The sequence below is a fragment of the Chlamydotis macqueenii genome, chromosome 20 (genome assembly GCF_036417535.1).
Source record: "Chlamydotis macqueenii isolate bChlMac1 chromosome 20, bChlMac1.mat, whole genome shotgun sequence".
Taxonomy (NCBI): domain Eukaryota; kingdom Metazoa; phylum Chordata; class Aves; order Otidiformes; family Otididae; genus Chlamydotis; species Chlamydotis macqueenii.
The window spans coordinates 2250128-2264475 of record NC_141575.1 but is presented as its reverse complement, the minus strand read 5'-3'; the positions used below and the strand labels follow the sequence as shown (position 1 = coordinate 2264475).

At 47.7% G+C, this 14348-nt stretch overlaps 1 protein-coding gene across 1 annotated transcript; it reads right to left on the bottom strand.

Annotated features, from left to right (window-relative positions):
• Positions 1-2044: 2044 nt before the first annotated feature.
• On the bottom strand, positions 2045-14342 carry RBM18 (RNA binding motif protein 18). The gene is made up of 5 exons (XM_086763779.1): positions 14089-14342; positions 7219-7345; positions 5894-5980; positions 3976-4061; positions 2045-2673 (listed from the first exon to the last, which is right to left on the bottom strand). Exons 1-5 carry the CDS (start codon positions 14199-14201, stop codon positions 2514-2516), a joined length of 573 nt encoding a protein of 190 aa, XP_086619905.1. The 5' UTR covers positions 14202-14342; the 3' UTR covers positions 2045-2513.
• Between the last annotated feature and the right edge of the window lie 6 nt (positions 14343-14348).

The window sequence follows — 14348 nt, the reverse complement described above, 5'->3', positions numbered from 1 at the left end:
TGGTACCCCAACCGGGCCCCCAGGGACGTGCTGGAAATACAGGGGAGGCGAAGAAAGCCCTGAGGGGACAGGGCCCTAGCCAGAGGTAAGAAACAGCCCCAGGCTCCTCCCCAGGGGAGCGGGGCGCCAAGCCCAGCTGCGTTCCCCACCGCCAGCCTGCCAAGCTCCGTACTTACGGCTTGGGAGCCAGCCGCGGCCTCCACCACAGCATCTCCACGCTTCCCGGCACGTTTCAAACCTGTTTTATCACAGTCGATACGCAAAGCCCCAGAGCTGACGCTCATCAAAAAAACATTACCAAGCATTTACCTCCTCCCAGCTCCAGGGTTAGAAACTCTCTGGTTTTGCTGCGCTATCGCCGCCGGCTGCCGAAGAGGCGCGGGGCCTTCGGGAAGCCACAGCATTCCTGGGAAGCGCAGGCAGCACGAGCGCCTGCCAGGCCGGCGGCAGCAGGAACGAGCGACGCAAACACCGACCTGCAATAAAGCTCCCCCAGGTCTGAGTCTGGCCGAACGACAGACAAGGCACTTCTGTTAGTGACCGTGGCAGTGCAAAAAAAAAAAAAAAAAAAAAAAAAGAAAAAAATTAAAAAAAGAAAAAGAGTACTGCTATTGTACCCAGATTTGTACCAGTGGACTTCGGCTGATGCCAAGCATTTACCACCCTCACTTCCTGCTTGCCACCCTCACTTTCCTGGAGGAAAACATGCATTTTAAATGTTTATTTAGAGCCATAAGAATTTCAGCAAATTGTATTTAAGTACAAATAAATATCAAAGTATGCTTCTGATAGGAACACAACCGCATACGGGATTTGAATCTAGGTATTTTCTAAATTCCTAATCAAAATAGAATTGATTGCTGTTCTAAACAACGCAGACACAGATCCAGACTACAGACGTTAGACCACGCAAGAACAAAACACAGGCTGTTCAGAGGAATGTAAATGGGTGTTATTGACATTCATAGGGGTACAAACTCCCAGTGACACTACTTTTCTCTTTACTCAGGTACCCAAAAAACTAGAAAGCAAGTATTTAACAGCACAAGACCTACTTTTGAACAATTCAGGCTTTCAATAATCCAGCCCTCACACACATGCACAGCTCCACGCCAGATGCTCGGTTCGGAAGTGGGAAGCGTGCTCTGCTCGGAGGAAGGTGTGCCGCCGTAGGAATACAAACCTTACTCTGCCATGCCAGTGAGCAACACCTGCGTACTGAAACCAGGGGCTGTTTAAAAATTCTTCTCCTCATTTGGGAGCACTGCTAACCAGCTTGGGGAAGCAACTCAGGAGTGACCGGTGAGGTAAAGATTCCCCACTGACGGGACCAGAGTGCAGACATCAGCAGAAGCAGACCAGTGCCTCCTGGAGTCGAGTGCCAACGTTCTCCAACATCCTCCTTGCACACACAGTCACAGCCCCACGTGTACTAAGGAGAAAATGCTGCCAGAGAGATGGTTTTTCCTCAGATTTCTATTTTGCAGAGAGCATTTAGGGAGAAATACGTGCTGCAGATCTAACAGTTTAAGTGAAACGCCATCCGTGAGACTTGTAAATTAAGCACCCGGTGCAGGTAATGCTCAGCACACAGCAGAAGCATTTCGTCACAAACACTTGCACCACTTTACAGCAACAGGCAACCAACCACCTCTACCAGCCAGCGAAAACAGAAGCTGGACTGGTTTGGGCAAACGCCGAGGTCGTGTGCTTGACAGATGCCTCGCAGGCTGCAGCGTTATTCTCACGCTGTCACATCTGGTTTGTGAAGAGCTGCCACTGAAGGGGATTACTGAACGCAAACATCAGATACGCCACCGCTGCGCTCTGCGGCTTAGGGCACAGCGCAGACCTCAGCGGTGTGTAAATACACTAATGCCTACATGGAGGCACACACCTACAGCCTACGTGACACTGAAAGTACCCGTGCTGCGTCATTATCTTAAGGTTATCGCATCATAAAGTCTGCAAATCGAAATGCAAAATAAATTTGCTTTGGTGACTATAAAATACTGTGTGCACAGTTACTAAGAGTGTTGCAAAATCTATTTTAAATGAGTTTTATTGAGATGAAAAAGTTTTCCATGGTAACTACAGAATGTTAATCAAAACCAAGTGCTTCCCCTCCATTAAAAACACAAATCAGAATACTTTTTGTTCAAAAATACTTTTAAAAGTACTCAGTTAAATGGAGTATTTTTGGATGTGCTTTACTCCACACACTGGTTACTGTTTCTAATCTTGCTAATGAATGCACATTAACGAGAGGTTGTCTGCGTGTTCATCAGAGGCTTTGAAGGGAACCTACTTTTCTGAACAGCGCTCAGCTGCGAAGCCGCGCTGGCGGTAAGGAGCGTGCAGCGACCACCTAAGCTCTTACAAAACACCGGGCCACGTACAGCGGTGCTGTGCTCGGGTAGCAGTATCCTTCTCACTCTACAAAGTACAAAAGCATCGGAGGACTCCAGGTACACAAAGCAGTGTTTCTTGCTACCATCATCCATTCACAAGCATCATCTTCTAGATTTCCAGGCGGCTCTGGAATAAGGAGTAGTCCTTTTCTTATCCGGCGGTTTGAAGTAAGAATAAACAGGCGCTGCTGGGTATTCCGCATCTGGATTTTCCGCCATCATTTTCAGCTTGGCTTCAATGGCCTTTATTTTCGCACTGACGCTGGAAAGAGTAAAAGCAGAAGAGAAATTGAGCTTACTCTTCGCATGGAATCAGACTACAGCAATCCAGAGATTTTGTTGACATGCAAATACTGAAGTCACACGAGGAGGGGCTAGGCAGCTGCCTAAAGCCCAGGCTATTTCATCTCAATCCTCAGCAGGGATTTGCTCCTCCACGATATATCACAGCACCACAAAATAACGGTCCTTGCACCTACTCAGCACTTTCTTGAGGACACTGAGCGAGACAAATACGCAGCCAGGCGCCCTACTCCATGTAAAATGATGTCATTTGAAGAGGTCTGAGCATGTGCAGCAGAGCGCAGCACAGACGAGGCTGCTGGAAACAGCAGAGAAATGAAAGCCAGACTTCCTCCCAGCTACAAGACCGCTCAGGATGGGAAAACCCCAGACTCTAATTAGGTCAGGAAGAAACATTATTTCAGCATTAGCAGGGTTTATCCCAAAGGGAGAAGCTATCCCAGGTTACACCCCAAATTCCTAGGACTTATGTTATTCGCTGTCCTCCACTGGATACAGACCGAGGAATGTTCCCTTCTCTGCTGTGGCTTCTTGCAGCATCCATCCTCCCTAAAACAGCTCCTTTGTGCCACTGACGTAGCTAACAATCTGCATGACTCCAGCCTCTCTGCTCATTACTTCCTAGCGTGTCACTGCTGAAATCCAAGCTCATTTTATCTGTAGGCAAATTCATTACTGCCAGTCCTGGTTCGTTACAGGCTTTCACGGACAGAACGTAGGAAAATCACACACCGAACCGTATATTAGTAAAGCAGCACTACGTGCTTCAGGTACACGGAGGGGTTGGAGAATTTAGTCACATCCCACAGAGAAGACCTACCAGCCCTAACGCTATAAAAAAAAAAATAATTAGTTTTATGTGAAGCACTACCCACGATTTTGTTTTTATCTTTCACCACTATAGTAGAAATTCTTGCTCATAAGCATTTTGCTTAATCAAATTAGTACAGTACAAAACCTCTCACTGAAAGTCATATGGAAAAGTGCAAAGCACCTTCTGGCTAAAGGAGCTGGTATGTTACACGTTTCCAATTCCTCTCCTCACTTCTTTTCCTTCCTACTGCTCTAGCAGCTTCACATGTTAAAAAGTGAACTTCAAGTCCAAAGCGTCCCACATTAAATGAGTTACTTTGCAGCATGCTGCCCTTCTAAAAAGCCATGTTTTTAGCACAAAGATGATGTCAACAACTCCAGATCTTACTGAAGAAATTAGTTCCCTGCCACTCTCACAGTTTGGTCACCTCACCACCCCATCTCCTACCTGAGGTTAGACTGGGGCGGCTCCGTGCTGGAAGATGGCTCCAGACTGATTGGAAGGATCTTCTCATTTTTATTGTGATCATATCTCTGTGAACAAGAGACCAAGGATTGAAGTCAGCTGGAATTACAAACAAATATTTGCCCACAGATACACTTTAAAGTTGTATTAACATCACCTCAGATTTTGCAAAGCTTTTGCTAGGAATTATTTTGGTGGCCAAACATCAAAACAAATCCCAACCACAGTATTTGTTTAGTACTGACATGGAACATATCTGACACTTATGTACCATACTATGGATCCTCAAACCTTACCCTGTCTTATCACTCCTTGTTCCCCTCTATATAAGGCACAAAGCAAATATGGTAAATTTTAAGGTCACTGCTGTACTGTATTGCTACGCTCTTTATACAGACATTGTCCAGAGTCAGAAGATAACCCGAGCACAGGACTGCACAGAATCCTGCAGAGCTGGGAGAACAGAAGAAAGGAAAGAAAGAAAGAAAGAAAAAAAAAAAAAAAAAAAGGACCAGTGAGGAACCACCTCCTTTCTGTAGAAAGCAGCTTGTGAGTCTGTCATCTCTGCGGGCAACGGGCCTCCTGAACTATTTGCAGTGTTCTGCTTCCTTATTTCGCTTGGCACAAAGTCAGGTTTGTTTTTCAGCAGAGCTGCTCAAACCAACAGTGTCTGGTAAGCCTTGGCCACTCATCTTAAAGCTACTTAGCACGGTGCTGGTATTGTCTAAAATAAACACTAAGCCAAAGTTTTGTGTTAAATCTTTCCATCCACGGATTAGAAAATGCCATGCAAACCAAACTGATTATTTATGCACGTTCTGCACCACAGCCCGGACAGCCACCGAGCTACCCTGCTGAACTCCCAGCTGGGCAGACTCTCACTCCTCTGGCTGAAATGCCTTCTATGGCCTGATCATTCTCCGGGCATCCGGAAGCACGTGGCGCTCTAGTAGCTACGGAGCTAAAGAAAATGGAGACTGGATTTGCACAAGCTTGGATGTGCTGACAAGAGCCTGGAGCCCTCAAAGCCAACAATTAAAACAATGTGGTCTCCCTTAACAAAGATACCTCGTTTGGTTGTTGTTTTTTTTTAGCATCCAAAACAGATGCACTAGCATACTTGGTAAGAGAAAGGGTAGAAAGCTGCTTGTAGGATAATCAACACATGCTAAAAGCAAGCTACCCAAAGGAAAACAGCAACAAGCAGCTCCACCTGCCTCCCTCAAAATCCTTTCATCTGCAAAGACAGTTATTCAAAACAAATTGCTTTATCAAATATCAGACAGTAAATAACTTCAGGAGAAACAAGACAAGAATTTTTAAAAAATCAAAACAAAGATGTTCCAGAAGGTACTGCCTAAGTTTAATACTAAAGACTTGATGTTTTAGATGACAAGAGAAAGCAATAAAACGATATTTAGCTTAGATGGGAAGTATGTTGCTTTAAAGTCAGAATTAATTAGAGCTGCTGCCACAGGACTGCTTTCAGAAGTGGAACAAAGTGAAAAAGTACTCAGTAATTGGGAATTTCCATGCATCTCCTATCCAAAAACGGAGCAAAACCACAAAGGGAAGGATTCAAACCTTCAGCCGATCACTCACTAAGTTTGGGAAAAGTTAAAACGTGGACATTTATAGAAGTAATCTGTTCACACCGCTCTGATCAGAAACTCCCCTACAAAGGATACCAGGTTAAACGGCCTGTTCTTACTCACAGCTAACGCAGCACAGTTTCGATAGACAGGAGAAGTGCTAGATTCTCAGTCCTGTTTCTATCAGAGTTATTTCCTAGAATAGACTGAAATTATCTTGCCAGGCTAAGATAGCCTTGATAAGAAATGTTCCTTGAAGTTGTTCAATTTCGCAAATTAAAAGCAATTCCTACTTACAACAAGCTTACCTTTACTTGTGCGTGTGCCCACCGCACCACCAATTTCTTGGAAAGGGCCAGCTTCCCATTGAGACACTGGATCGCCTTTTCGGCTTCCTGCACAGGATGCACAGGAAGGCAGTTTAATAAACAAACCCAGGTTTAGTCAAAACCGACTCAGATGTAAAGAGTGTTTTTCTTTGTTAATCAGTCTTCCATATGTACAGCTAAGTGACAGCAAAGAAAGTTTATCCCACTGTATCCCAATCCAGGAATATCTTTGGATAACTCCAACATCTGAGTAACCAGACTTTTATCAGCCTTATTGGTTTATTCTTTCACTTGTTTTTGGGGAGCAAATGGGGGAAATGATCAGGAGTTTTGAAAATGCCAAACACAGAGGCCACTGGAACAGCATTCTGAGGGCGGTTTATGCTACAGGAGTTTCTCTAGAAAATACTGCGCCTCATACCGTGATTACATGCGCCTCGTTAACACCCGTCTACGCTTACTCCAGGTCCTGCTCACACGCACTGGGGACATTATCCACTTGGTCCTGTTCTAGGCTCAGCAGTGGAAACTCAGTTTTAGGACACTCCCATAAATCTTAATTCATAGCAGTTGAAGATTGATGTTGCAATGCTGTTCCACCTTGCTACAAATAATTTTCTAGAGCTAACGCATGGTGTCAGGGCTCTTCTGACATCCTTACTGGTAATTGCACAGCAACAGAACAATCACAAGCGGTCTCCAAACACATGGTTCTTCCTAACTTTTGAACAATTCTAGCAGATTACGACAAAATAACTACAACTCTGATGTTGCAGCTGAGCATGACTTGAAATTTCAATTTGTAACAAGAGCTAAAACCCCAAAATGGACAGCCAGGGCAGTTTACTCCAGGATGCTGCAGATCTGTCGTGTTGTATGTCTGGCAGAATCACACAAGCTGGTGTTCATGCATTCACGACACCAAAAGAAAAACTAGGAGGACTTCAGAGCAGTTCTAGATGTCAGGTGGTCTGGCAGGGTGATCCCAGGCTCTGTGTGGATCACAGCATCTCCACAGCACAACTCCACCAGCTCAGTACCAAAGTGGATCAAAGAACTGGCCCTTTCTGATTAGCGTTAGAAAGCAGGGTTAGGAAAAGGCAGCATAGGAGAAAGGAAATCACTATTGCTACTTCCAGGAGCAGTCACAGAATGGCTGTCAGAGAGTGAGGCTGTTAAGAGTTTGTGGGTTTGTGTAGATAAGGTATTTAATTTATCCCTTCCTGTTTTAGCTTTAAATTAACTTTAAAAAAAAAAAAGAAAGCAAGCCATTTAAATCAGAATTTTCAATCAAAGCAACGTACCTGCTTGGTTTCAAAGTTCACAAAACAGTAACCTCTCGGCTGCCCCTCCAGAGCACCAGACTTGTGAAAGAGAAAGTCAAATTGCTTTACTTTGCCAAACTTCTGAAGGAGTTTGAGGAGGTGGTATCTGAAAGGCAGACAAGACATTTATGACACCTTTCACCACTTTGAAAGTGAAAGGAGAGAGAGGCAGCATCCTCCAACACACACACTTCACACTCGGTAACATAAGCAGTTCAGTTGTGTCACACACATATTCCCGAACAGCCGCAGCGCACAGTGCCCGGTACAGCAACCCTTCCACATCCACAGCTCTGAGCCGCGTTATCAGCGGCTGCTCTAAAACCCCAAGGCACAAAGCTTCCCTCCCAGCGGTGCCGGCTGAAGGGCGTGCAGAAGATCTATTAATTGCTGGCTTTTGGAGGATTATGCAATGGCTCCCTTGGGGTCTGGAGGGCTTTGCCTCCTGCCCCTATAAATCACACCCACTGTCAAGCACAAACACAGCGTCTCCCTGTCCCCTAGCCCTGATATGACTGCCTGAAGCTCCACCGCCTGTATTCCTTTCCCTGCACGAGCAGTCCTAGTCCACAGTACCCTGCATCCCTCAGAGATCCCTCCTATTCCCTCCTCCCGCTCCCTGCACGAGCACTGCTAGTCCCATCCCTTCCCTGTGCCGAGCAGTATCAGTGCACCGACAGGGACACGGCCAGATCACACAGAAACGCAGCCACTCTCCCACTTGCCTGGCAGAGCTGGGGAAGCAGCAAGACCGAAGAACAAGCAGAACAAACCGTGACCAGGAATTGACGATGGACCAGGCAAAAAACAGCACGAGATAGACCTCAGTATCATCCAGGCCAAATTTGCCAGTGCTCCTGGCTCAGACAGCTTTTCAGCGACATGCGCATGAAGGTCAGACACTCACTTCGCCAATTATCCTCCTGCCATCCAGTGGGAAGTGTGCTGTTTCCAATAAAACTGGGGAAAGCCAGAGTAAATCTGTCTGCTTAGCATCTACTGCACCGAGCAACTTAAAATAAGGAACACATTTGTTGTACAGGCCACATCTTATCCTGAAAGTTCTTTGCAGTTTTTCTGGTTCCCTGGATCAAAGTATTTAACAACACTGGCTGACCTAGAAGGAAAATGACATCTGTTACTATTTCACTGCCTAACCCCATCCCTAGAGTTTAAGAATTGTCTAAGGGTTTAATAAGGGCGTCTCAGTCAAGACTCATCTTCTCCTGATCAGCTGTACAGTGTTCGTTAGCAAGCCGCGGAGTCTAAACCAAATTTCCAGCTTGCAAGGCAACACTCAGCATTCTGAAAGCCTACCAGGACAACTCAACGCACACATAGAGCACCAGGCACTGGAGAAAACCTTGCATGTCCAGCCACGAGTGATGAGTAGTGGCCCAAGATGGCCAAACACACCAGGCAACTTTAGGGACAGTCCAAGTAGGAAGGGCAGGCAACATTTTTCCTAATAAAGCCAGATAGGATGTTTGAAAAGGGCTTCAGCCCTTTGTTAAACTTCAGGAGCCAGGCAAGAAAGTTCCAGGAATGTGAGTCATCTCACAGGATGGGTCACGGTGGACATTCAGGATATGTACTTTTAAAGAGGTGAAGGTGCAGCAAGTGTTCAGATGAGCAGTGCAGAAGGGCCAAGTTATCTCCCAGGGGCATAAACACATTGTAATTGATTATGGAAGGCTTCCTACATCCTTTGGAATACAGATGAAGCACTGTGGTCTTCCAGGAGGCCTACAAACCCTCAGTATCTGCTCAGAAGGCAAGGGAGACAGAAAAGGAAGAGCATGTTGGGGAAAAAAAAGGAGTGAAAAAGGAAAAAAAAAATAATGAAAAAAGAGCTTGTTACACAGTAGCCACATTTCACCACCACACCTCAAGCCACCAACAAGCAGTCACAGATACACCAGTAAAAACACTAACTTTGGAGACACACCGTGTATATACAACCCCACACGTTGAACTTCCAGAGCCTCCAAAACATGTAAACGCACCTCAAGTTTGTTTCCGTAAACATATTGCTACAAAAAGCACCTGCAATTTCAGCAATATGGAAATAAAAGCCTTACCAGAACGCTGTTCCCCCTTTAGCAATTACAGAGCCAGTGGAAGGGCAATGATGATTCTCATTGCATTCTGTTCAGCAACAGCAAAACCTGCAAGTGCCCTGCTAAAAGGAATACTTTGTGGGATTTTTTTCCTGACAACCTCTGCCTTCAAATAATACTTTCCTAGCAGCAAAGTTGTAGTTGTTCCTTTAAAACAGATTTCATTAAGAGCCTAGCAGCAACCTCCGTAATCTATTTTGTTCAGAATCTTTAGATGGTAGATGACGCAAACGCTACTTTCCAACCACGCACGCAATGTTTACAACTGCGGGTCACCTACGTGGAAGAGCTCAGAACTGACGTCTTACATAACAAAAAGTTTCAGGCTGTGACAATGATTGTTATTGTTAATATAGTGAGGGCATTAACAGTAACTTGACAAGTAGCTGTCCAAGCCAAGAGGACTCCAGTACTGAAGGAAGACCTGTCACGGAAAACTCAAAGCCTTAAAAAAAAAAAAAAAAAAGAACATGTAAAAAGCTTTACTATGGCAATGACTTGGGTTACGCAGGGCTTGGAAGTTACTCGCGCAGATGTGGCCCCACCGCGCTGTACAGATCACCGCAGCCAGCCTCAATTTCCACTTCCTGTCATCTGATGTGAATGCGAGACAAACCAGCAGCTCCCCCATTTCCTTTTCCTCCACTCTTCCTCCTGGCACCCCGAGCGCTATTCAAACCCAGGCAAGGCTTCCTCTGAACAATGCTGTCCCAAGGATGCCGCAAAGGTACCGGGCCACATGCGAAACCTATTATTGCGAAGAATTTTGCCCCACTGGGAGTCAGGAGGAGTCTGTAACAACAACTTCTGCACACATTGTTTTCGAGGTGAGACTCATCAAGATGGGATCCTAGACAAGCAGCAGAACAGTCACGGAAGTTCAACACCCGCTACTTCATACCTGCGGAAAATTAACGGTCATTCAAAGGCTACTGGAAACTAGATAATACATATGCGCAATTGTAGAGCTGAAAAGAAATTTTTGCCTGTCCAAAATGTTGAAAAGTCTCAAAAGACCTTACAAACAGGAACGGGCAGAGAAGGCAGTCCTACTCCGCTTGGCACGCACAGATGTAATTAAAGCACGGGTTTTTTCCCTGCAGGATGGGAGCACTGAGAGGCAATGTGAACAAACAGTTGTGCCACAGCACATCTCCTACACCACTGCGCAGCTGGGGGACAAACGCTGCCGCAGACGCTGCTCATGGTGATGATGAGAGGACTCCACAGCTTCCTTGCTCACTATGCCAAACCCAGAAACGACCATCCATGCCCTCCTCATGCACTGCTCTGGCAGGCCCCACAGCAGGGCTCGTTCAGCACCAGCAGCTCCTGGAGACAGTGTCCTACCTCACAAACCGCTCCATGTCCTACAGCAGCGGCTCACCTCCTTCCAGCTGCTAAAAATACGCTCAGCAGACTCCCAGTGCTATCTTCATCCACAGGCAGAACAATCCTCTAAGGATGCTGGATAAAAGAAGTCACCCAAGCAAACCTTACTGGTAAGGAGGAACGCCCACCAGGAGACCCACCATTCCCCAGCACACAGGGTACGTCAGCGTTCAAGATCCTCCGAGACTCCCAGCTGAGTCACAGTTACTCAGTACATGCAATAACCTCCTAGAAGCCATCGACCTGCAGGCTGTAATTTGTGGGCAGCCCTGCATTTATAAGTTCCTATTTCTGCAGCTTGTGCTCAGATGTGTATGTTACCTATTAACTCCCCAGCGCTTGATTGCAGCTATAGGTTGCTCTCTAAATGGAAGTCTCGGATTAATTCAAGACTTTCTGAACTCGTTTCTGCTCCAGAAAGTCACAACCAGTTATTAACCCTGCTAACAACTCAGTCAACTTTACGCCATCTTAAACAAATCTAACATAAAAATTGCAGGGGCAACCCTTTAAAAATCAGATGAAAGCAGCAAATGAAGAAACAGCCACTTAGTTTTCAGGTGTATGTGTTTAGTCATGTGATTAGTAACCACAACAGGTTACTAACTCAGGTGAGCAACTACCAGCAGAGACGTAAACCCTTAGGATAAGAAAGTAACAGTCAAGATGATTTATAGAAACTTACTGACCTGACACAGAACCACGCTCTTTCTCTCTACAGCGAGAATGTGTTAAAAGGAACTTCCTCTTTTTTTTTTTGTGCTCAAGGAAATGGAGATCACAATTAGCTTGCAGGAGAGAATAGCCATTTTAAAAGCAAAATCAAAAGCAAGACACAGAATTACAAAGCCCGAAATAAGCAACAAGCGCTGCCACTCATCACTGGGCAAACTCTAAACATCTAGCAGCACGGAGCACTCCAGGTTTGATGACGCTGGAGAACAAAGCCCCTTGCCCGCAGCTGTGACGCTGCTCTGGACGCAGTCCCTGGCAGCAAGGGTGTCCTGGTTTCAGTTGAGACGGAGCTGATTTTCTTCTCAGCAGCTGCTGTGTTTGGGATTTAGTATGGGATTTGGTACATGAAGAATGTTGACAACACCCTGATGCTGTTAGTTGTTTCTGAAGAGACCAAGGACTTTTTCCAGCTTCCCAGGTTTCCCTAACATGCAGGTGCAAGAAGCTGCGTAGGGTATAGCCAGTAAAGTTGACCCAAACCAGCCAAGGAGAGTATTCCACAGCACAGATGTCATACTCAGGATATAAGTGGGGGTTGGCCGGTGGCAGGTCTCTCTCGCTCCTTTGCTTGTTGCTGCAGGCCGTTTTGCAGTTTTGTTTCCGTGACTGCTGCTCAGGACAGGCTGCATTGGTCATTGGGCGGTGAGAAGTTGTGCATCGTTCATTTTGTACATTTCGGTGTCCCTATATTTCGTTATAATTATCATCATCTTCCTTTGCTGTCCTAGTAAACTGTCTGCAGCTCAACCCGTGAGTTTTCCTTCCTTTCCAGTTCTTTCCCCCATCCCACTGGGGAGGGCAAGGGTGAGCAAGCAGTTGCGTGGTATTCGATTGCTGATTGGGGTTAAATCGCAAAGGAGGGTATCACAGCAGCTGTGCCCCACGCCCAGACTGCTGAATTCATGCAGCCACAATAGGTTATCTGGAAAGAAACAGCCTGCCCATGCAAAAAGCTGAGTGAAACCTACAAAACTCATTTCACCCAAGCTATGAAAACACTAAGTTTTGCCATATAAAGCTATTATTTATCTGGCCCAGATTCAGAAGAACAGCCTAGACTGAAAGGGCTTTAAAAACACCATAACCATCTCCCTGGGGAGTGAAGGATCTAACGCACTTATAACCCCCCCTCTTCTTCCCCTGACGCTAACCAGTTTCCTGAGTCTTTAGGGACCCAGCAAACACCACGCTCAGGAACTCCTATGTCTAATTTTACGTGGTCAGTGAACGTGGACAAACCAGAGTAACGTAGCTGTGGGATAAAAATGGTAATTAATGCAGAAACCACCCAAAGCTGAATGGCTGAAACGCACAATGCATTAATGATCCCATTTAGAGGCTATTAGAAAACCGCTCTGTTCAGATGAACCACATTTAGAATAAAAACCTAACACCTGCACACACACAAAAAGAAGCAGGAAGAAAAAGTATTCCATGACAGGCATACACAATAGTTAATCAAAAATGCTTGTTTCTTAGAAGTGTATAAACCCCAAATTGTTTTGGTCTGGGGATGGTTTTTTGTTTTTTAATATGACCTACTGATTTCTCAGCACACTATCCAAATATTGGACAGCAAGTCCTATTTCCTTGACAATTTAGCCGTCCAAATACTATGTTTGCTCAGAAGATAATTATCTGTGATCTGGAGAAAACCTGAAAAGCATACACACACAGACACATCTGATTCGCACACTCCTCCACCCTGAGCAGCCAGCTACACCGTGCCCCACCTCGTTACCACTCAGTTACTCGAGTGAGGAACTCTCCTCTGTTCAACCTGTACCCCACCGCTGACACCAGCAACGTAACAAAACAAGGCTCTTGGTCACCCCAAAAGCCTCAAACCTAAAATTCTAACATTTCCCTAGTTCAGAAAGCAAAGGTGTTTTCACTCCCTGGATTTCCAGCCCGAGCAGGGCTCAGAGCATCGCTGCAGGCAGTGGGTAAGCACTCACCTCTGCGCCCCTTGGTCCACGGGGCCAGCACAGCCCCGGAGCACCCCACATGGAGACATCCCCCCCCAACCCCCCCATATGCACACTTCAGGCCATTTGCTGGCAGCCAGCAGCACCGGGCAGGCACAGGGCCACCCACGCAGGGCCGCGGGAGCTGGGACCGGCTGCCAAACCTGCTGGAGTGGGCGACCGTCCCCCCTTTGCTGCGGGCAGGAGCGAGGGCTGGGTGCGCTCCATCAGCCGGCGCTGGGCACTGGGCCCCCCCAGCGCAGGGTCCCCCAAAGCGGCACCCGTCCCACAGCCCGGCGAGCCCCCCCCCCCCCCCCCCCCCCCGGCACCGGAGAGCGGAGAGCGGGCCGTGCTTGGGCCTAAGGCCGGGCCCCCGGGGGCAGCCAGGCCTGGGGAGGGAGAGGGCAGGAGCGGCTGGGGCGGGTGGACGCGGGACGGCCCGGGGGGGCTGCGCTGCGGATGTGGGGGGGACACGGCCCCGTTAACGGGGGTAACGGGAGTGGGGGGGCGGAACGGCTGCCGGAGGCGGGGTAGCGGGAGGGAGGCGGCGGCCCTGAGGGATGGGGGGGCCCAGGGAAGGCGGGGCCGCTGCCGGGGGGGGGCCGGGGCGGGGTGCGGGGCCCGCAGCCACTCACTCGGTGATCTTGGGGTCGAGGTTGCCGATCCAGAGGCGGTGCCCGTCCTGCAGCGCGCCCTCGGAGAGGATGGAGGCGTTCTCCAGCGGCAGCGCCTGCCGGCTCGGCTCCATGGCTCTGCGGGGGGCGCGGTGAGAGCGGGCCCGGGGAGACGCGGGCGGGGGGGCCGGGCCGGGCCCGCACTCACCATGACACCGCGGGACGGCGCAGGCCGCGGCCGCTCCCTCCCGGCGCAGGCCTCGCCCCTGCGCTTGGGCGCC

Excerpts from the sequence above, each read along its gene's own strand:
- RBM18 (XM_086763779.1), bottom strand. The coding sequence starts at position 14,201 with ATGGAGCCGAGCCGGCAGGCGCTGCCGCTGGAGAACGCCTCCATCCTC. Across the intron at positions 4,062-5,893 it reads GGGCACACGCACAAGTAAAG|AGATATGATCACAATAAAAA; the intron begins GTAAGCTTGTTG and ends TCTTGTTCACAG. Across the intron at positions 2,674-3,975 it reads CCGCCCCAGTCTAACCTCAG|CGTCAGTGCGAAAATAAAGG; the intron begins GTAGGAGATGGG and ends TACTCTTTCCAG.